The sequence below is a fragment of the Pelobates fuscus genome, chromosome 1 (assembly GCF_036172605.1).
Source record: "Pelobates fuscus isolate aPelFus1 chromosome 1, aPelFus1.pri, whole genome shotgun sequence".
NCBI lineage: Eukaryota > Metazoa > Chordata > Amphibia > Anura > Pelobatidae > Pelobates > Pelobates fuscus.
In genome coordinates, this window is record NC_086317.1 from 157,435,310 (window position 1) to 157,459,107 (window position 23,798).

Genomic DNA, 23,798 nt, shown 5'->3' on the forward strand with positions numbered 1-23,798 from the left:
GAGGCCAACCTCCTGCCTAAAGAATATGGGTCCTAAGTTGAGACTTAAACTGGACTCTGTGGTCCTGACCTCAGATATCAGATTTTAAATTATTAAAATGGGACATTCAACTTTGTGTGGCTTAACAAATTTTGGCCAAATGGTGATTTAAGCTTGGCGGAATTTTGGAAATGAGATTCTGTTTCAGGAACCAAAAGGTCATTTAATTGGGACAATCAGTGTGCTGCAAAATATATACATAATATATTATGTACATATTTTGTAGTACACTGACAGTGTTTTGCAGATCTAGTAAGAAAAAGTAACCAAAAGTGAGAAAAACAGGAGGAGCGTGAAACATATATTTTTAAAATCTATAATTATATATTTATATATTATATATTTACATTTCTGAAATTTCAAGTTAGGAAATCACCCAATCGGCCCAAATTTAATTACAGTTTGACTCAAGACAAATCTTCAAGTCTAGTCCACACCCCTTGTCATTGTTTCTCCTCACCTTTTCTTGTTTTCTAAACATTGAGTTCAATTTATATCTTGGGTCTCCTCAATCAACTAGTAATTATGTTTTCCACTTTATCAATTTCTAGCCTGATGGTTACCAAACCAGTCCTCATGGGCCACCAACAATCCAGGGTTTATGTATTTCCCTTTTTTATTCCATCGGGGATACTAACAAAATCTGCACTGTTGGGTCATGAGGACTGGTTTGGAAACCACAGAATTTTGTGGAGGAATTTTAAAGTAATAACCCCTCTCTCTTGGAGATCCTTGGTACTATCAGTCAGGTATTGCTAGACAGAAAGGCTGTCTAAAAGATTTTCCCCTGTGGATAAATGGACAAATAATGATGGAAAAAGTTTGGATCCCAAGCCTGTGACCAATCCACCTGTATCTGCCATAGCAGTCTTCTGGTGTTATTAACAAGGACTCCAAAAGATAATTAGTAAGGTAAATTATACAGAAGGAAAAGGAACATAATCAATACAATATGGTAATACCATCATTTCTAAATATCTCTATGCAAGCTCTTACCTTCTGAGATTTTAACCTGAATAGTTGATGTCTGGTCATGTTTGCCATCTGTCATTACACACCAGTACCACCCTTCATCATCCTTTGTAAGCTGGTTCATAAGGACCTGCATACTGCCATTTTTTGGATTGTCGTGAATAATTATTTTCCCCTCATACGTGTCCTTCACAGTGCCATCGGTCTTAATGAGTGGATCACACGTTGTCTCTTCCCACTTGCACCAGAACTTTAAAGCATAGTTTTTCTTGGGATTATAGTTACATTGTGCAGATATTGATCCACCCAGGTTTGCTGTCAATAATCTGGATCCTTGGGGAACATCAGTTTCTGGGGATATAAAATATAACATTATAAGAAAAATTATAAATAAAATACTGTATTGAAGATGTTGCATTTAACCTATGTTTATAGAAGGAAACAGCTGACTATAAGGACAACAATTACTTAGGAGACTAAATGCACCCACAGTATTGTTTATAAGTTTTCCTATGTTATATCATTAAAACATAAACAGACATGTTTACCATTTGCATGAGAAAAAGATAGACTAACCACATAGAATTCCAAATGTGTTGTTTTGCTGAGAGCATGAACTGTGATGTGTTGAATAAAGTAGTAGAATCCTCATCACACAGCAATGTGATATAATGGTGATTTTAATGCTATTAAAACAGATGCAGGTATGCTCCATGACTTCCTCAATCACTGATTGAGGAAGACACCATGCATGACTAATTGTTACCTGTAGAAAGCTCACCTACTTGCTCTGGCACCAACATTTTGGGATTTGTTTGAGTGCCTACCACTCACTATCAGTAGGTCTGGTACTATTTAGAAGCTTTCTCTCTTTACATAGTTACATAGTTACATAGCTGAAAAGAGACTTGCGTCCATCAAGTTCAGCCTTCCTCACATTTGTTTTTTATATGCTATGTACATCTATAGATACAGAAATAAGAATGATCTTGCTCACCTTCATTGATTCTGACGTCAAAAACCTTGAAATCTCCATCTTCTCCATAGTTCCCAACTCCACATGAATAAAGCCCAGCATCTTCCCTTTTTAATTGAATTAGCTTTGCACTGAAACTCTTCGGATTTGTCCCACTGCTCAGAATGACTCTACCCTTGTAATCCGAAGCTACTTTTCCTGTGCTGTCAATAACATTTGTGCATCCTTCTTTTCCATTTTTACACAGGTACTTTTTCATTTCTGAATATGTTTCATCAAACTCACACGAGAAGATCACTGTGCTCCTCAACTGACCATAGAGGAGTTCTGCCTGTTCTGGGATAACTGAGTCTACATGGGAAGAAAGTGTATTTGTTATTGTAAGTTATGGAATAATATATGTCTTATTTCAGGTACTTTAAGATAAGAATGCAAATAATGAAACAAATATATGCATGTGTTATGCGGAATTCACTTTCCCTAATTCCTAACGGTCTACTATGTGATTTCTGGAATTTAGAGCTTTAGTTTTTTTGGCTTATGTGCCAATAAATCATGTTTTTACTTTCCTGAAACTATTAGTTTTCTTAAGAACTACAACTAAGACGAGGTTTGGTTGTCATATTATATAAGCAAAGCTTCCTGGGGAACCTTCCAATGGATACAGCTCCTGAAAAAATGCTTTACACCAAATTAGTAATTGCCAATTATATACATCTGTTTCTCGCCAGATGATACTCACTGAAGCACTAAATCCTTCTAACCTACTGAATATTTAGCTGTTGAAATTAAAATTGGTTTCTTCATAGAAAGAATGCTTACAATTCTATTGCATTTATAAGTATGGTGGACTGAATGTTGGATTAGTCTGAGGCTACATAATAAACTGGCCACATTGAAACATATTTTTCCTGTTCCTCTCAGCAAAATTGAAGATAGATGTAACCATTAGTTCAAGGACACAGTAGAGCTCTTCGCATAGAGCCTACTGTGAGTCATGAATAAGTAGACTAATCTGTACACTTAAGCACTTTTCCTTCCCTTCACAACAGAGTTACATTTGGCCTTGATTTAATTTAAGATGATTTTGATCAGTTAGAAAATAAAAAGCTTTTCAAATAATTTTCTACAAATATTTCCAAAAACTTTGGTAACGTCTGTAGATAAATAATTTGAAAGATTTTTTTATCTAACAGATTGGAATCATCTCTGATTTAATACCTTTTGACAAACTTTTATACTTAAAATATTAAAATATAAAAAAAATACATAATGTATAAAAAATATATAAATATATAAATATATATATATTTAAAAAAAGTTAAAAATACAAAATAGTTATCAAAATGTGTTCAAAAAAATTGAGACCACGGTTTATCTACAGAAGTTCCATTAAAGTCTATAGGAATTTCAGTATTGAATCATTTGAAAAGCTTATGACCTTGATTTAATATTGGTCTTAAGTTAATATGTTTGGATAATATGTTTGGATAAGCTTTGTAAATGATTTAATATTTCTGGATAAACTATTAAAATGTTTGATACATTTTTATATATAATATATGTGTGTCTTTTTAATATTTTAAAAGAATAATTTTAAAAGTTTATCCAAAAATATGAAATCATTTGTAAAGCTTACTCAACAATATTAAATTGATTTTCTCTTTATTTTTTATTCTTACAATTATTCTTATTGCTGGTTTATATTTGTACTATTTTATTGCCTCTGACACTTTAATTATTGTCTGTCACTTGGTATTTTTTGTTATCAATTTCTTCTTTGTTTTTTTTTTTTTTTTTTGCTGTGAGAGTTGGCATTGGGTCTAGTGCTGTTTTACTAGATTATTTGCATATTTAATGAAAAAAATAGCACATTCTTACTTAATAATAGGCACTAGGGTATAGGTACTATGACATAATATGAGCGAGAGACAGCCTATAAAAATGTCTTGTTCCTACAAAATTATGTATTACAAGTGGTCTCCCATTTGTGTAGCTTAAATGTTTTGATTCCTAATCATTAATAGAGCACAAAAGATAACATAACAAGGAATAACTGTTTAATATTAAAAGTGGAAGCAGAACCTTCAATTATTTCCAGTTTCATCACTGCATTCAACCCATTGCTAATCGTGCCAAGGCCACATCTGTATATGCCGTTATCGCTCTTCTTGAGTTTTGATAGGGTCACAGTAATGATTCCTTCCTCTTTATTATCCACCAGAGAAGCACGGTCTACGAAATCATCTGCTACAAAATTGTTGGTGGATATTATGGTGCTGCAGGATTTACGTCCAATTTCACGGCAAAAGAATTTGCGCTCATACTTATTGGCTTTTGTTACAGTGGAGTACGGACATGTGATGGTGACAGATCCATCAACTAATCCGGTCACTTCTCTGGGCCCAACCAATTGCTTTGACTCTGTATTCAAAGTTAAAATAGATGACATTTAGATGACAGAAACCAAGTGAGCAAAGCATATATTCAAATAGCAAACATAATGGACATAGTGAAATCTGCCACATTAGAAAATATAATTACTACAGTCAAACAGCTACACTATACATACTGAAAAACACAGCACTGTAACCAGTTATGTTTAAATATATTTAATACACATTATATCCAGTTGATGCCAAATATAAGTGAGGCAGGTCTTCAGGCATGTTCCAAAAATGCAATACAACACTGTAACACTTATAACAGTGAGTTTCACTGGATTTCTGTAAAGCATTGACATTGCAGGGTTTCATTTTAAATTAAAAGGACACTATAGTCACCAACACAACTACAGCTTATTGTATTTGTTCTGTTGAGTATAATCATTACCTTCAGGCTTTTTGCAGTAAAAAAAATGTCAGAGAAAATGCAGCGTTTACATTACAGCCTAGGGATACCTCCACTGGTCAATACTCAGATGGCTACTACAGGGGCTTCCTGGGCAGTGCTGCACAATGTGCAGCATTGCCATTGAGTGTCTCCACTATCTGCATGGAGACACTGAACTTTCCTTATAGAGATGCATTGATTCAATTTAAACTTTCCTCATAGAGATGCATTGATTTTATTTGGCTCCTAAGCTGATGAAATTACATCCCATATCTGAAAATTGTGTGAGAGAAAGTCATGTTGATTGGCCAGGGCTGTATTTGGCTTCCAATGCTTTTCTATGGGAAAGCATTGTTATTGGCTCAGATCAACACTTCTGCTGATGTCAGCCTAGCAGACAGATCAGGGGCAGAGCCAGCAGGGTGGCCAGGGAGGCTAGATGGTGTTTGTAAACACATCAAGCACTCTGGTAAGCTAATGAAAATTTTATTTCATAAAATTTCCAATTCAAAATTAGGCCTCGATTTAATAACCTCTCCAAATGTTACTATGCTGTAGAAAGAAACTTTCAAAATTATTTATCTACAGATGTCACCATTAAAATTTATATTTTTACAGATAAATCATCTGCAAAAAAAAAATCTTCCTGTATGAAATCATTTGTAAAATATATTAAAATGGGGCCTTCATTTGTACAGAGTTCAGCAATGGGTTAAGTTGCATACCAAAAAATCCCCAATAAAGAGGATCAATTGGAGATTTGCTGATTATACAGACAAAATGTACTAAATCTTATTAAAATATGTGTATGCTTCCTAATGGGAAACAAATAATACTATATAGAAACAAGAAAGGAAATATTCGAGATGGACTAAATCTACCTCAAAAAATTCCCAATGGGTTACAGAGATATCAGAAGGGCATGAACCCCATATGTGTTAAGAGAAAAAAGACTAAAGTGAAATTGGGTATTCCATTACAGTTGGAAAAAATTGGACCCCCGTTTCACTAAAAGATATCTCTAGAAAATTTGAATAAATGTACGGTATAACCTTTATTTAGCCGCTTACGGACAACACAAAAAACAAGTGAAATAATAGTGACACACTCGTGAAAATACAAGTGAATTAAAAACTGAGTAGATGCAGTATGGATATTGTCCACAGGTAATGGAAATGGCAGTGATATCTGAATTTAGAGTACAGAATACAATATATAGTACGGTATAGATTAAGTCAGATATCACATATACCAAATTCCTCTAGAACTAGATATCCACAGTCTGTAAGACTTTATAGGTATCTCGGCTATAGAGGTGGGATTGCACCGTCAGGCTGAGATGAATTGTATATCAATACTATTATTTGTTAAAATCAATAGTAGTACATAGGAGACTGTTTGGTCAGTGAAGACCGTGATCGCAGCACCTATGTGTATATACATATACACAACCACACAGAATAGACCAGTGAATACCATCTAATATCCAGAGTTCTCCTTGTAATAGTATACAATAAACGGGAGGTACATTTGATAGTGGATAGATGGTACTTCACTGGGTCGAAACAGTAGTGAAGGGGAGTGTCTCAGAAAAACGATAGGGGTATATGATACATAGGTATAGGTTGAGGGTGAAGGGATTGGTATAGCAAAACGTATCTAAGAGTAAGTTATAGTAACTGGTTAGGCATACAGGTCCCATACACAGACTGATACTCGCCAACCACCCCATTATTTCCCAGATATAAAAACCACTTAGACATATAAACCACCTAGGTAGGTTGTTATTAGCTCAAAGGTAGATTCCTCATTACTCATTAGTGCAAACCTTTTCAGTACTGGATGCCTTTGAAACAGCTACCCTCCTAAGCTAGTTAGATAGTTATTTCTATCAGCGTTAGGCTGCCTCGAAGCAGCAGTGTGTGAGGAATCTACCTTTGAGCTAATAACAACCTACCTAGGTGGTTTATATGTCTAAGTGGTTTTTATATCTGGGAAATAGTGGGGTGGTTGGCGAGTATCAGTCTGTGTATGGGACCTGTATGCCTAACCAGTTACTATATACCTATGTATCATATACCCCTATCGTTTTTCTGAGACACTCCCCTTCACTACTGTTTCGACCCAGTGAAGTACCATCTATCCACTATCAAATGTACCTCCCGTTTATTGTATACTATTACAAGGAGAACTCTGGATATTAGATGGTATTCACTGGTCTATTCTGTGTGGTTGTGTATATGTATATACACATAGGTGCTGCGATCACGGTCTTCACTGACCAAACAGTCTCCTATGTACTACTATTGATTTTAACAAATAATAGTATTGATATACAATTCATCTCAGCCTGACGGTGCAATCCCACCTCTATAGCCGAGATACCTATAAAGTCTTACAGACTGTGGATATCTAGTTCTAGAGGAATTTGGTATATGTGATATCTGACTTAATCTATACCGTACTATATATTGTATTCTGTACTCTAAATTCAGATATCACTGCCATTTCCATTACCTGTGGACAATATCCATACTGCATCTACTCAGTTTTTAATTCACTTGTATTTTCACGAGTGTGTCACTATTATTTCACTTGTTTTTTGTGTTGTCCGTAAGCGGCTAAATAAAGGTTATACCGTACATTTATTCAAATTTTCTAGAGATATCTTTTAGTGAAACGGGGGTCCAATTTTTTCCAACTGTAATGGAATACCCAATTTCACTTTAGTCTTTTTTCAAATAATACTATATACACGCAGACCATAGAAACGAAATGGAGTGTATAAATGTTTCCAATTAATTCAGTTAACCAAACAATATGAAATGAGAAATGAGCCCCCTTTGCAATAATTCTACCTTTATTGTGATTATCCTTTATTGAGGAATTTAAAATATGGATATCTCTACTAACCATTTCATCTGATCAACATGTATTCAATAATCAATTTACTCAGTAATCAATAATCCATAGTTCATACTCAGGTGGATATAACTAAATGAATCACCACTCAGTAACTTCATTTGTGTTCACCTTGTATAGTTTTAGGAATACAAACTAATTAATTTGTGTCCAGATTGTAATTGTTTGGAATGCGGATTCAAATTAATTAAATGGAGGACAGCTTGTTCTCATTTGGAATGCTGATTCAAACAATTTTATGAATGCTCTCCAAGTGGTTTATGTTTTTTTTTTTCAAAATATAAATATATCATATATAAAAAAGATATACAGATATATAAAAATATATATTTTTCAAAATATTAAATTATTTTAAATGTTTATCCAAAAATATGAAATAATTTGAAAAGCTTATCCAAAATATTAAATTGAGATGTTTTCCAAATGATTCAATACTGTTTAAAAAATATTTATCTACAGAAATTCCCATTGCCTTTAATGGTGTTTTCTGAAGATAAAACATTTAAAAAGTTTTTTTCTAACAGCTTTGAATCATTTTTGATGCTGATTGAAATTAATAAAGGTCTCAATTTAATATTTTGTTTAAGCTTTTCAAATGATTTAACAATTTTGGATTGATTTTTAAATGTTTTGATCTACAAAATCTATCTAAAAGTCACAATTAAAGTTTTTGTAGATAAATCATATGAAATTGACAGATTGTGAACATTTGCAAAGCTTATCCAAAATAATTAAATTGAGACCAAAATTCTTCTAAGAGAGGAACACTGAATCAAATGCTTATCTGTGAAAAGCACTCACTACAGCTTTGAACACTCATTTGATTGTGCAACTAAGGCCTCAATTTAATTATCTACTTAAGCCTCCCAAATGATTAAATACTATTAGAAAATATTTTCAAATCATTTATCTGCAAACATTCCCTTAGATTTTAATTGTAATTTTGGTAGACAAATCATTTGGAAAGTTTTCCCAACGGTAATGAATAATTTCGAAAGTTTATTATTATATGGACTAAGGCCTCAATTCAATATTTTTAGATAAGCTTTTCAAATTACCGTATATACTCGAGTATAAGCCGACCCGAATATAAGCCGAGGCCCCTAATTTTACCCAAAAAAACTGTGAAAACTTATTGACTCGAGTATAAGACTAGGGTGGGAAATGCAGCAGCTACTGGTAAATTTCTAAATAAAATTAGATCCTTATAAAATTATATTAATTGAATATTTATTTACAATGTGTGTATATAATGAATGCAGTGTGTGTGTATGAGTGCAGTGTGTGTATGAGTGCAGTGTGTATGAGTGCAGTGTGTATGACTGCAGTGTGTGTGTGTGTATGAGTGCAGTGTGTATGTATGAATGCAGTGTGTGTGTATGAGTGCAGTGTGTGTGTATGAGTGCAGTGTGTGTTTGAATGCAGTGTGTATGAGTGCAGTGTGTGTGTATGAACGCAGTGTGTGTATGAGTGCAGTGTGTATGACTGCAGTGTGTATGAGTGCAGTGTGTATGACTGCAGTGTGTGTATGAATGCAGTGTGTGTATGAATGCAGTGTGTGTATGAGTGCAGTGTGTATGTATGAATGCAGTGTGTGTATGAGTGCAGTGTGTATGAGTGCGTGCAGTGTGTGTGTGTATGAGTGCAGTGTGTGTGTGTGTGATGCAGAGTGTGATGCAGAGCCTTGGTGGGGGGTGGGCATTTTTTATATATTTTTTATTATTATTATTTTAATGTTTTTGTTGTTATATTATTATTTATTTATTTTTATTATTATTTTTATTATTATTTTATTATTATTATTAATTTTTTTTTTTTCGTCCCCCCTTCCTGCTTGATACATGGCAGGGAGGGGGGCTCTCCTTCCCTGGTGGTCCAGTGGCATTGGCAGTTCAGTGGGGGGAGGGGGGCTGGCAGAGAGCACTTACCTCTCCTGCAGCTCCTGTCAGCTCCCTTCTCCTCCGCGCCTGCCCGTGCAGCTCTTCTGTCAGCTCACACTGTAAGTCTCGCGAGAGCCGCACTATGACCCCGCAGCTCTCGCGAGACTTACATTGGGAGCTGACAGAGGTGCTGAACGGACCGCCGCGGAGGAGGAGGGAGCTGACAGGAGCTGCAGGAGAGGTAAGCGTTTGCTGCCAGCCCCCTGTCTGTATTATGGCAATGTAAATTGCCATAATACAGACAGTGACTCAAGTATAAGCCGAGTTGGGGTTTTTCAGCACAAAAAATGTGCTGAAAAACTCGGCTTATACTCGAGTATATACGGTATTTATTATTTTTGGATAAACTTATAAAACTATGTTCTCAAAATATGAAAATACAAAAAATATGTCATATGTAAATAAATATATAAAATATATAAATATTATAATAAATCAAAATATAAAAATATTTTTTCTTAATATTATATATTTTTAAAAAGTGTATCCAAAATATGAAATAATTTAAAAAAAATTATCCAAAAATATTAAATCAAGGCCTATTTTGAAGTGTGCACTATTAATACAATAACACTAAAAGGACAGCCTGTTAATCTCAAAAATGCTTCATCAAGCATTATTTATTATTTAAAATTCTCAAAAACACTGGTTTATTCCTAAAAACAAAAAAAAATTATATAAACAAAAGTATATTTACAGGTTACATCTTCCTGCATTATCTCTCATTTTTTTTTTTTGAGCAAAGATATCTTATTTTGGTTTCCATGATTCCCTCGTCTGATGTTGCCAGATTCATTACCAAAGGGACCACACTCAATTCCAAAAGACCACCGGGTGCTTAACTAAATAATAAAAGCAACAATAGATTCCAGATTCATTGTCCGAAAATCTCTATAATAAACAAACTCTTCACATAATGCAAAACAATCTTATTTACAATTCCTTAAAACCATGTTCACTGTAGCTAGTGTGCTAATTGTTTTTATTTCCTGATCAGTTTCTTTACAAAGCAAAATATATCGAGCCTTTGTCTTTTAAATTCCAATTAAGGTATGTAATAGTTCTAAATAAATATATAGTTTGAGCTATTGTTATAAATCATTATCATTACATATTTGTTTTTTCTTAAAACAAATGGACCGGGGGGCGTGGCCTGAACCTGAACCGGAGCGGACGCCATCCCTGCCTGCTCCTGCCAAGCCTGAACTAAATCCGCAAACATCGAGACACAGAACCAACCGATCGCCAGAACCATCCTGAAACTGACACCAGGGTGACAAAACGCACACATTGATGCCTTTTTTTCAACCCCAGAGATCGGGAAAAGTAAAACGGAGGCTCAAGGCCTATACCTCGCCGACAGCCGCCGGGCTCGAGTACTTCCTGGACGGAGTGTACAGCCGAGGAGAGCCCCCACCCTCAAGCAACCCTCTGCCGAACTACAACGATACCCCAACGAACATGGAAAGACGAACACAAAAGGTACTTACCGGTCACCCAGCAGAGCAGACCGACATTGGGGCTCTACTACAGAGGCAGGTACAATCCAAGATGGCCGCGGAGGCCCCACAAACTCCGACAACGACCCGGGCGGCGTCTCACACACCGGCTCAAACGGAAGATGAATGTGAGTACACTCTGACACCAACACAGGCACCACCAGACAACACATTGGCCACTAAACAAGACCTACATAACTGGGTGCAAGACATTAAGGAAACACTGGCCGCAGATGTGGGCCTGCTTAAAGGGGAAGTACAGAAAGTAACTGAGAGAGTAAGGGGGACAGAGGAGAGCATCATGAACATCCACACAGATATCTCTGAAATAAAGGGAGCAATACAACATTTGCAGACCACCCAACAGGGTCTCTCCCTACAACTGGCAACACACGAAGACCGAGCTCGTCGTAACCACGTCAAAATACGTGGGGTACCCTCTGACATAACGTCTGAAGAATTACCTCACTATGTGAGACGGCTCCTGGCCACTATCCTGCCGCCAACGACAGCACGGAAGACACTCCTCGACGGGCTGTACAGACTCCCACCCTCAACCACAATGCCTCACACAACTCCCAGGGATATCATCCTACGCTGTGCCGCCACACAGGACAAAGCAAACATCATGTCGGCAGTACGGGACAAAACCCCCTTGGCCTTTGAAAATGCACAGCTGCTTTTCTACCAGGATCTAACCAGAGCCACACTTCAGTGGCGCCGGACACTATCCCACTTTACGAGCCTGCTACGCTCCGCGAAGTTGCCATACCGCTGGGGGACACCTAGATCCCTGCTAATCACCCACAACGGGACTACACACAGGGTCTCCGCGACCACAGAAGTACCTGCAGTGCTCACCAAATTGGGACTACAGGACAGAAGTGATGCAACAGAGTCCACTGCACAGAGATGGGACCCGGACAACACTGTGCCATTCGTTCCGAGAAGCACGGGACCGACAAACCGGGACACTTGAACAACATCGACTGGACAGAATTTCCACATACCATCCATAGTCCCTGGAGCCACAGCGGACTTTTAACTTTTTGCTGGAACGATAGTTTCCCTTTGTATCCTTTTTTTTTTTTTTTTTTTTTTCCCCTTTTCCTATTATTTATCACTAGAATGATATTACTCAGCTTGACACATGTCTCAGAGTTCCCTACACCTGGCAACACGCAAGGAAACACTAACACACGGACAACATGACCGAGACACCCCGACATAAGATCCGCACACACGAGACATGTTGAGCGACATCACCACGCACAACCTCGGCAGAGAGCTAGGCCACACAACACCACAACACGCCGCATACATCCTCGACAGGGAGCTGGGCCGCACAGCACCACACACGCCTGACCATGACAGACACGAAATTCACTAGACCACCCAAAATAGTGGACACCCTGGCACACCATCACCCATAAACACGACAACTAAAAACTGTTACCACCAGTCACCACACCTGTTGTCACACATGCTACTATCTACTACCTTGTACCACACTTGAAATGTGCGACAGCGCAACATAAAAATGTCCTTGATTTCAGCCTACAGACTAATCTAGAGACACTACTATGTTTTTCATTACCTCACAGTGTATAGATTGCCTTGTTGTGAAAAAAATGTGTTGAGGTGAAACATGTTCTTTAAGGGCTATGACAAATATCAAGTTCTGGGCACATACTATAGCAAACTTATAAAAATACAATCCATTTCTGTGTGAGGACGCAAATACCTTGAAATTAGCATTTCTTGTAAAATGAAAATGATTCACTGATTACGTGCGAAGTTTTTAAAAAGGGCCCCTATAATACCTAGTGGCGTCTTTTGACGGTTAATAGGGATGTACAGGTTCTGGCCATGGCATCTCAATCCTGACAATTGATTTTTGTGGCTAGGTCACACACTGCGCTTAGAAATTGTGTAGCAATGGAAGTGGGAAGGACATAGCCTGCTAATTTATACCCTACATAAAGGGATCCTGGACTCACGAGCGGTAACCCAGCTTGGTTTGAAACCCCTGAATGGAGCAGGGCTTTCCGGGATGGTTGACTCTGCACTTCCACCACCATTGATCATAATGTGATAATGCCAGGATACCTGAGGAATATAAGTTATTACCCATGAAAGGGGACGGGCCAAACTTTTAGCTAATCCTCTTCTATAGAGGGCAGAAAACCTCTTGCTTGGGAAAGACCTCCAATACTCCATGGCAGTGATTGCCAACATTGTCCTCAAGACACACCAACCGCCTAAGATTGGTTAGTCTCCCCACAGGAACAGACCTAAAGGTCTGAATAATTGATTTTTGTTGTGCCTTATAGACCGCTCACCTTATTCAATATGCAGAGCATTTTAGGAGTTGTAGCCCTAAGACATCTCAATACACACATGTAGATGTAGATAAACGTTTTGAATTCAAAAGCTTGTTAGTTAAATACCTGTTACGTAACGCACTTCAGTATGATTTCCATTATGTCTAGTTCGCTAACGATGACACACTGTTCCATATACTCTAGACACTTTTTTGTCATGTGTTATTTACTATAAATATGTGTGCAGTGATCAACTATGCCATAAGTATGTACAAATATGTTCTCCACCATTCTTGTCAATGCTGTTGTGGCATTACAAGAGTATGTATCCATTGAATGCACCACAAAAATAAAGAATTTAAAAAAAAAAAACAAATGGACCATGGCCCCAATCGAAGGGTATTAAAGGGGAACTGTCACTTTAACACCAAACATTAAAAACCGTCCATAACGTAAGTTAACTTTTATTTATGAGATGTTCTGATTTATTTTAGTTTATAATGTAAGATTTAGAAAATTACATCATAATCCTGTTCAGACAAGACAAAGCCATTCAAGCATTGCATATCACGAGGAGAAATATGCTCACTCAATGCTCACTACAAAGTGATAATGAATTAGCATAGTAATAATGATTGGCAGACAGGTAAGATCTCCATTTAGGAGTTAAATCAATTTTGTTTCTGTTGCTCAGTTGCAGGATACAAATGTATGGGTTTCCACATGAAATTGAATTTTTCACAGAAATACGCAATGGTTTGTGTATCATGATGTAGCTGTAGTGGTTATAGTGCATGGAATGTTTATCTAAAGGAAGTCACGCTGGAAGAGGTGTGGTTTTTATGTCTTCCAAATGGAGTACGCCTTTGGTAGAATGGACCTTTAATGGAAGAGCACATGTGTATGAAGAAGGGGAGAACCCCCAGATCAGAAAAGCTAAACATGTTTTTTAAAAGTTGACTATCTTAATCACGTGTTTTTAAAACAATTAGATTTCAACAAGATGCAAATCAGTAGACAAACCTTTATTGAATATTTTATTGCATATATTCAAATTTGAGGTCTGGTCATTTTACCTATAGACAAATAGGGGTGCCCCCAGATTTTATTTGGCACCTAAGCTGATGAAATTGCATCCCATATCTGGAAATTGTGTGAGAGAAAGTCATGTTTCCAAAGCATGGATGGGTGAGAAAGGATGTGTCAGTTGATCTCATTGAATCCGCTTTTAATTCCCTGCAGGCATGCATGTCACTAGAAGAGTGGGATCCTAATTCGTATAATGCCTTGTAGGTCATTACAGTCACAGTGATGTGCTCTATACAGGACTAGCTGCAGTTTAACAATAACAACTTTTAGAAAACCAGTGTATAAAGTATGTGCTTTGTACACGGATGGAGAGACTATTGCTTGAACCACTGATTTGAGGTTAGGTATGGCTACTAGTGAGCATAGTTCACTGACAGTTCATATATAGTAGCGTCCAGTGTTGATTAATGCTGACTCCTTTGGGTGCAAGTTTAGACTGCTGTCAAAGAGGAGCTCTAAATTTTGCAACTTTTGATTAGGTTGTTATTCATTAATAGCAACAATAATATTGTCGATTATTATGCTTAAAAATTGTATTTAATTGGATTTGCCCTACTAATCAAAACAATTGTCAATTATTTACGTCTTCTTTTGCAAGATAAACTGCCTAATGTGTAGTTGTGCGTTCAGAGGTTTTTGAAGCAGTGTCTTATTACTTGTTTACTTTGGCAAACTTACCAGAATTCTGCAGAATTAACACAGAAATCAGCACAATGAAAAACATTCTGCATCAGTTGTCACGGCCCAAATGATAACTCAGCACAGGTTTTCACTTTTATCCCAGGGTTATTGCCTGTAGTAATAGTAATATTACAATATTAATTACTGATTATTATTAGTAACCTTGGAATATAAAAAATATTGGAAACCTGCTTATTATAATTCAAATTATTTATCATATAATTTAGAATGTGTTTAACTTAGCAGCCTAAGCTCTGTTTGCCCACCATAAGAACTCATTGACAAACTGTAATAGTTATAAGTAAATTTGCCCAACATATTCTAAACAATTATATTTTTGTTTCTAATATTTTTAATAGAAGAATTAGATCAGATGAACAAAAACATGTTATAGCTCTATATTTACATAAATTGGAAAACAAAGCATGTAACATATAAAACCATTATCCATGATGTTATACTCCATATTTTCATTTAAAGTAATTTAGGGCTAAAAATCAAAGCAGCAATTATGAAAAAAAAAAGAAAAAGCGAAAAAGAAAGAAAAAAAGGGTTTGGAGTGATAAAAGCAAGTAACTTCAAAGTGAACCAATTATAGAAGAAAATGTGTGTATTTATATTTATATCATTTTTTTTTTTTACTTTTTCTTCAATAGAAACAGTCTCAATTGGTCTACAACTAAAAAAGTATGTTAGTGAGAGAGTACCAAATTTGAGCAAAATTTGTATGAAAGAAAACGCTACAAGAAATATAGTTTAAAAAAGTCTGAGCAAAGTGAGAAAAAAAAAAGCAAAAGAAAAAATATTAAACCAATGTATATATTGCACAAGTATATATTAGATGGAGTATCTTACATGCACACACAGGAACAAGTCTTTCTGTTAGGTAAAACATTTTAAGGACTTACCAGTACAGACTGTAAGGTTTTTTTTATTTATTTTGATTTACATTTCACTGTGCACTTTATTGAATAAAGCACTTTTTAACCTCTACTGCTTACCTGTGACTGCAATCAAAGGAGGATAAATTTTATATACAGAGAAGGGAGTGGGTCCCCTTATATCCCACAAAGCTGAATATCTGAGCCTTATATATTGCCTCCTTACTTGTGAGTGTAAACTTATCGAGAATTTGACACTTTAACAATAAGTTCAAACGATATTGCAATATTATCTGTCTTTTATCTTTTATTGTAGGAGTTTTACCTAACAGAAAGACTTGTTCCTGTGTGTGCATGTTAGATACTCCATCTAATATATACTTGTGTTTTGTACTACTGGTGAAGGTTAAGGGGACCCCACCTAGACGTTAGAGTACTTTGCATTGTCACCAAGCACCCACTTAATATCTGTATTTTTATCTTTACAATGTATATATTGGTTTAAATCACCAAAAACAACCAAACAGTCCACACTCATAAGGATTTTAGAATAATCCACAAGGTAGATTATGGAAAGTGCATATTTTCTTGTAGACAAATGGTTAACAACATGTCATAAAAATATGTACAGAGCTCATAAGTGACAGGCAATCCAAAATCTACAAGCACATGTCAATTATAACAGATTCTATCTTCCCAAGGGGAGTCCAAGGTAAAAATAAATAAAATTGCATTGATACATAAATACAAAAAAAATGAAAAAAAACTGCACCTGCCAGAAGGAGGGGGAAAACAAAAATATGGAAAACTTACAGTAACTCTGGACGCGTTTCGCTTCTGTCCTGCCGCTTTATCAATGCTTTCATTAATGATTGAAAATTAGGTTGATGATGAAGAAGACAAGAATTTGTTCAGCACACACCTTCCTCCTTTCCCAGCACACACCTTCTTCCTTGCCTCTCCCCCCAGACCATTGGCGGATCCAGGGGGGGGGCAACGGGGCAATTGCCCCCCCCGAGATTCTCCCCTGCCGGCTAGTGCAGGGCGCCAGCCCTGCAATGTGCCTGCGGACCGGGAGGGAGATCAGTGATCTCCCTCCCCGGTCCGCAGGCACATTACTGACAGCCGACCGGAAGGGGAGGGAGAGAGGACCCGGGAGCTGTTACCAGCAGCTCCTCCGGGTCCTCCTCTCGCGAGATTTGGAGCGTTGCCGCGGTTACCACGGCAACGCTCCAAATCTCGCGAGAGTGAACTCTAGCCCTGGAGCGCGGGCTAGAGTTCACTGGAACCACTGGACCACCAGGGATTCCCCACTGGGACCACCAGGGATCCAGAAATGTCCCCCCTCCTCCTCAATAAAGGTAAGAAGGGAGGGGGGACATAAATATATTTTATTAAATACATTTTTAATTAAAAAGCCTCCCTTCCCTCCTCCCCTCCCCCCATACACACTGACCCCATACACACACTGACCCCATGCACACACTGACCCCATGCACACACTGACCCCATACACACACTGACCCCATACACACACTACACACACTGACCCCATGCACACACTGACCCCATACACACACTACACACACTGACCCCATGCACACACTGACCCCATACACACACTACACACACTGACCCCATGCACACACTGACCCCATACACACACTACACACACTGACCCCATACACACACTGACCCCATACACACACTACACACACTGACCCCATACACACACTACACACACTGACCCCATACACACACTACACACACTGACCCCATACACACACTGACCCCATACACACACTACACACACTGACCCCACACACACACACACAGTGCCCCCATACACACAAACACTGCCCCCATACACACAAACACTGCCCCCATACACACAAACACTGCCCCCATACACACAAACACTGCCCCCATATACACACTGCCCCCATATACACACTGCCCCCATATACACACTGCCCCCATATACACACTGTCCCCATATACACACTGTCCCCATATACACACCGTCCCCATATACACACTGTCCCCATTCACACACTGTCCCCATACACACACTGCCCCACACACACTGCCCCACAAACACTGCCTCCATACACACACTGCCCCACAAACACTGTCCCCATACAACACTGTCCCACAAACACTGTCCCCATACAACACTGTCCCACAAACACTGTCCCCATACACACTGCCCCACACACATACTGCCCCGCACACACTGCACACCTATACACACACAGTGCCCTACACACCCTGCTGCCCCCCCATACACACATTGCCCCAAACACACACACACGACCCCCCCATACACACAGTGCCCCCCATACACACACTGCCCCACACATACATACAGTGCCCCCCATACACACACTGCCCCACACAGACATACAGTGCCCCCATACACACACTGCCCCCTAACACACACACTGCCACCCTTACGCACTCACACTCACTTCACCGCTCACACACACACTGCACCTTTCACACACACTTCACCCCTAACACACACCACTTCTCCTATGCCCTATATCCCAGCAGACCCCAGGTAAGTTGTCAAACTGTTCTTAAACGGTATGACTACTTACTCCGGGGTGGGATCCTGGCACTACTGGCACCATAACTACTACACTGAGCTGTAGTGGTTATTGTGCTAGGATTATTTTTTTTAAATAATCTACAAGTGCCCCTCCCGAGATCAGGCTCTGGATCCGCCACTGCCCCAGACCTCACTTTTTTTTCTTCTCTCTTTCTATCCCACTTTCTTCTCAACTCTCTCCACCCCCCGTCAGACTGCCCCTCTTCGCTCGGAGTCCCTTTTTTTCTTTATCTTGCACAATTTGGACCGTGTGGCTGACACTTGGCATGCTACCTGGGATAGCACCCCCACAGCACTGGTGTCACTGACTATCATGTAGACCGATCCACATGCAGACAGGGCTTCTCCAACAGCAAGATGGTTTTAAAATAGCAGGGGGCCCAGGGGGACAGGGGTAGTGGTGTGAGAATGGATCTCAACATTAGAATGCTCTACTGACTACCTATTTGATCCTTATTATGACTCAAGCTCATGTTGCTCAAGTGCAACACCTATTAAATCTTACATAATTAATGGATATTGGGTTGAATTGTATTGTTTACAAAGTTTAGTTTTCGCATACTGCCTAACTCTGCATGCTATGTTTCCTCTTTTTCTGTGTAGATCATGTCTATGAAGTTTTAATTGCTCAATTCTCTACCATTTAGGAGTTAAATTAATTTTGTTTCTGCTTATGAAGCCCTAGCCACACCTCACCTTTCTTTGATTGATACAGTCTGCATGAACATAAAATGGTTTTATTTTCAATGAGATGTAATTTAATTTAAACATTTAATCTCCTGCTATGTAAATTAAACTTTATTTACATACAGGAGGCTACTGCAGGGTCTAGCAAGCTTATACATTCTAAATTAAACAGAATTTGCAGAAGTGTGAACATTAGCTGACTCTTTACAGGAAGTGTTTAAGAAGGCTGTATACGTCTCTTGAAGGGAGGTGTGCCCAGGGCTGCATAAACAAAGGGATTTAACTCATAAATGGCAGAGAATTGAGCAGTGAAACCTCGAGGGTATAATCTATACAGCAAAATTGGTTTATTAAGCTAAAGTTGTTTTGGTGACTATAGTGTCCCTGTAAGGTCAAAGTATTCAAGGACATTCTGTGGTTCTCGTTCAGTTATGTCAGCAGATAACTGTAATTTCTGTCATGTTCTATGTGTGTATTAAACTATTGTAGAACATTGCAGTACATCCTTCAGAGATAAATGGCAGTAGTAGAAAAAAAAAGTGAAATAATTTAATTTCAATATCCATATGCTGAAAGAACAACATGTTATTAGAATTCCATTAAAGGGAAACGGTCACTTTTCTGAGATTTATACCATTGAACAAAACATTGAAAATCACCCGCAACTTCTGTTAAACAGACACTATAGTCACCAGAACAACTACAGCTTATTGAATTTGTTCTGGTGAATAGAATCATTACCTTCAGACTTTTTGCTGTTAGCACTGTCTTTTCATAGAAAATGCAGTGTTTACATTACAGCCTAGTGATAACTTCAGTGGCCACTTCTTAGATGGCTGTTAGAGATCCTTCTTGGGTCATGGCTGCCTAAAATGCATCCAAACATTCAGTATCTCCTCCCTCTGCATGAACCTGTTAACCATAACACTGGTGGACCAGACATCCTAAAAAAGCAGCCCTCTACCTGAGAGCAAGAGAAGGGAGGAACATGACAGCTTCCTTGAACAGTTGGCATGGCAACCAAAGGGTACAATGTTTGGCCAAGGCACCTTGAACCTGTTTTCTCTGATTTATTGTCATAGCTGTGTCTGCCCTTTGCCAGTGAGATCAAAATAATATTGCTAGGATGGGCTTGGGGAGTTGCAGCCCCGTTTGGTTGAGGATGAAATACAGGCTGTAGAGCAAGCATGTCAAACTCAAAGGCTAACACGGGCCGAATAAACAAAGTTTAAGTTCATGTGTGTCGCAAAAAAACAAAAACTTCAGTTTTCATAGAAATGTAGGTTTATTTAGAAAAGTACAGTATAAAAAAGTTGCCTAACTGACACTGGACGTCCTCACGCTTGTAGGGCTTCAAAGTAATCAAAAGAGCGAATTTATTTTAAGAAGACTTGCCTTTGCATATAACTAATGTTTCAGTCAAACTACCTTGACATACATAAGAAAAGTTTGGTAATGGGACTGAAATGGTGAATGTATGCTGTTGCACAGCTGTAAAAACAAATGACGTTATCTTGTTGATTTTGAAGTTCAATGAGTGTGTTCAAACTTGATGATCTCAGCCAGTCCAATGCTTTCCCCTAGGAAAGCATTGGGAGGCTATTGTGCATGTGTGGCAAAAAGCTGCGCGGCCAATCAGCATCTCTATGGGGAGCATTCAGCACCTCAATGCAGACAATTTAATACACTGCTCCTCCCCCCATTCTAATACACTGCCTACAAATCCAATACATTGCCCCCAAATTCAATACACTGCCCCCTATTCCCATTCTAATACACTGCCCACAAATTCAATACATCGCCCCCTCTCCCTCCGCTCTCATACACTACCCCCCCACCCAATCTAATACACTGCCTCTTAATATAATACACTGTCCCTCCTTCCTCCACTCTAATTGAATACACTGCACCGCCTTCCAGCATTCTAATTTGATATATTGCCCCACTCCCTCCCCCAATTTAATAAAATGCTCCCTTCCTCCCTAAATTTAACACACTGCCCCTCCCCAATTTAATATACTGGCCCCCTCTCTCCTCCAAATTAATTCAGTGCCCCTTCCCTAAAATTAATACACTGACCCCTCCCTCCCCCAATTTAATACACTACCCCTCCCTCCCACAAATTAATACACTGCCCCCTTCCTTCCTCACATTAATACACTGCCCCCCCTCAATTTAGCACACTACACAGGAAGGCCCCCCCAAGCCCACTACCCCTACCTTAAGCCGCCCATCCTCCAGTTCCAGCTCTGCTCTTCTCTGCTCAAGCAGACCAGATGCTCCTCTGGCATTTGCGAGCAGGAGGGAGAAGGAGTGGCTGGCCTGCGGGAGCGCTTGATCGGCCGTGGGAGGGAAGACAAGAATCAGACAGCAAAGATCTTTCCTGTCTTACAGCTGATTGCAGCCACAACACAAAGCGGCCCCACGGCAGGTGGGCTGCAAATATATCCATTGTGGGCCTCATGCGACCCGCGGGCTGCAAGTTTGACATGCTTGCTGTAGAGGCTCAGGAAGAATATGTTAAGGGAACACTCCAGATCCCTGAAGCATGTTAGCTTGCTGAAAAGTTTTACATGTGAAGAGTGCAGAATTCAAAAAGTGCAGAATTCAAAAGAAATTGACACTTTTATAAATTAACCAGGTTACACCCCCTCGGCTTTCTTGCAGACAACTGGTAATGCTACCTTCTGGTTTGCATAGCTCCGTGGAGCTAAACCCAAGAGGCAGAGCTCCTGCCTTGTATAGCCGTCCCACTGAGCTGCATTAGGAAGTCTGTGATTGTACAGCCACAGAAAGTCTGGGCGGGGTTAGAAGGGGAGGGATTGCAAAGGCAGCAGATACGAGATCTGCAGCTTTTACAAGCTATTTTTAGATATAATGTTGCTGTCTGCTGGGTAAAACCCAGTTGCAGTTGGCAGTTGTTTAAGCTGATTGCTGCTTCTTGCAATAAAAGCTGTGGCCATTTCCCTTAACCACTTGAATACTTTCTTGCGTGATTTATTGGGGAAGTGATAATGGAGGGTTTAATGATGAGAAATCAGAAGTCATTACTATAATCTTTAATCAGGCTAAGCTTGCATACACTGGAAACGAACAAGGAAAGATCAGAAAACTGCTGATTTACTAGACCGTGACATTTGGAATTATGGGAAGATAGGTAATAAATGTTCTTCTCAAATTAAAAATTCCTTAGGTGCAATATATAGTAATAATCTTATTAAAGTACAACTAATCTATAATTCTTCCTGAGACAGATGGCTGGACAAAATGGTATTACCTACTAATAGAAAAAAAGAGAGGGCGTATACCGCGCTTATTGTTTTAAAAGTAAAATATACAAAAATACATACATATGTTCTTGGATATTCCAATTAATCGTGACCTCAAAGGGAAATAGAAATAAAAAAATAATAGCGCAATACAGCAAATATTATTTAAGAAATAAATGATTAGTAACTAAGTACAGTCCACTCACATGAAGTAGAGCTATAACAGAGCTCTACTGTAAAGCGCTTGGACGGTACAATCCCCGTCTTGGGATTTGTGGTGGTTGCCGCAGATGTATTCAAAGGTGCCAAGTGTATAGTTGGTATAAAAAGAAAAAATAGCAGCAATATGGTGAAGTAAGTCCAAATGGTAAAATAAAATAGTAAAAAGTAATGTACTTACACTTTCCAGAGCATGTAACCTGCTCTAATGTAAACAGCTTAGGTGGTATGATCCCCACCAAGGATATACAGGATACCAGGAAATGAAGATTATAAAAAAGTAACTTAAAAGTATACTTTAATGTAAACAAACTAAACAATGAAATCTAAAATATAGATATAAAATATAGATATATAATATAGTCCCACTTAACGCGTTTCGCCTAATAGGCTTCTTCAGAAGTGTGGTGTAGAGTTCAAACAGTCCGTTTTTATATCTTCATTGATGAGTAGATGATTTCCTGGTGAGATGACTTCCGGGTTTCGGCTTTGTGTTGATACGCATGCGTCAGACCGGAAATGGCGCGACATCCGTGTCGCACCGGAAGTGATGCGTTGTTCTGATGCAGGCCGGGAATGGCCGCGGCGTGTCCATAAGGGGAGGGGGAGCATGATGTCGTGACGCTCGTGGGACGCACGCATAACCAGGAAGTGGTGTGCGTAGCGTTCCAGACGTCACTCCAAAGTCCAATCTTAAAAAGAGTATAGGCTGTAGTGATCGGATAATGGCATGGCAGCCATATTGGATAAGGGCAATAGTCCGTGAATATATAAAGAAAACACATAATAACACATGTTAAATGATACAAGCAATTTGTATACAAGCAATCTACCAGAATTACTAAAAGAATTAG

The 23,798-nt window shown here is 38.6% G+C and overlaps 1 protein-coding gene across 1 annotated transcript in view; it reads right to left on the reverse strand.

The window, feature by feature from the left end:
• LOC134608385 (polymeric immunoglobulin receptor-like) overlaps positions 1-23,798 on the reverse strand; it is a 145,169-nt gene that overhangs the window by 33,690 nt on the left and 87,681 nt on the right. The window contains exons 2-5 of the mRNA XM_063451162.1: positions 15,272-15,386; positions 4,073-4,411; positions 2,009-2,338; positions 1,036-1,362 (exon numbers count right to left, since the gene is read on the reverse strand). Of these exons, the coding sequence (XP_063307232.1) occupies positions 1,036-1,362; positions 2,009-2,338; positions 4,073-4,411; positions 15,272-15,317 (1,042 nt within the window). The 5' untranslated portion in view covers positions 15,318-15,386. The remainder of the gene's footprint in view (positions 1-1,035; positions 1,363-2,008; positions 2,339-4,072; positions 4,412-15,271; positions 15,387-23,798) is intronic.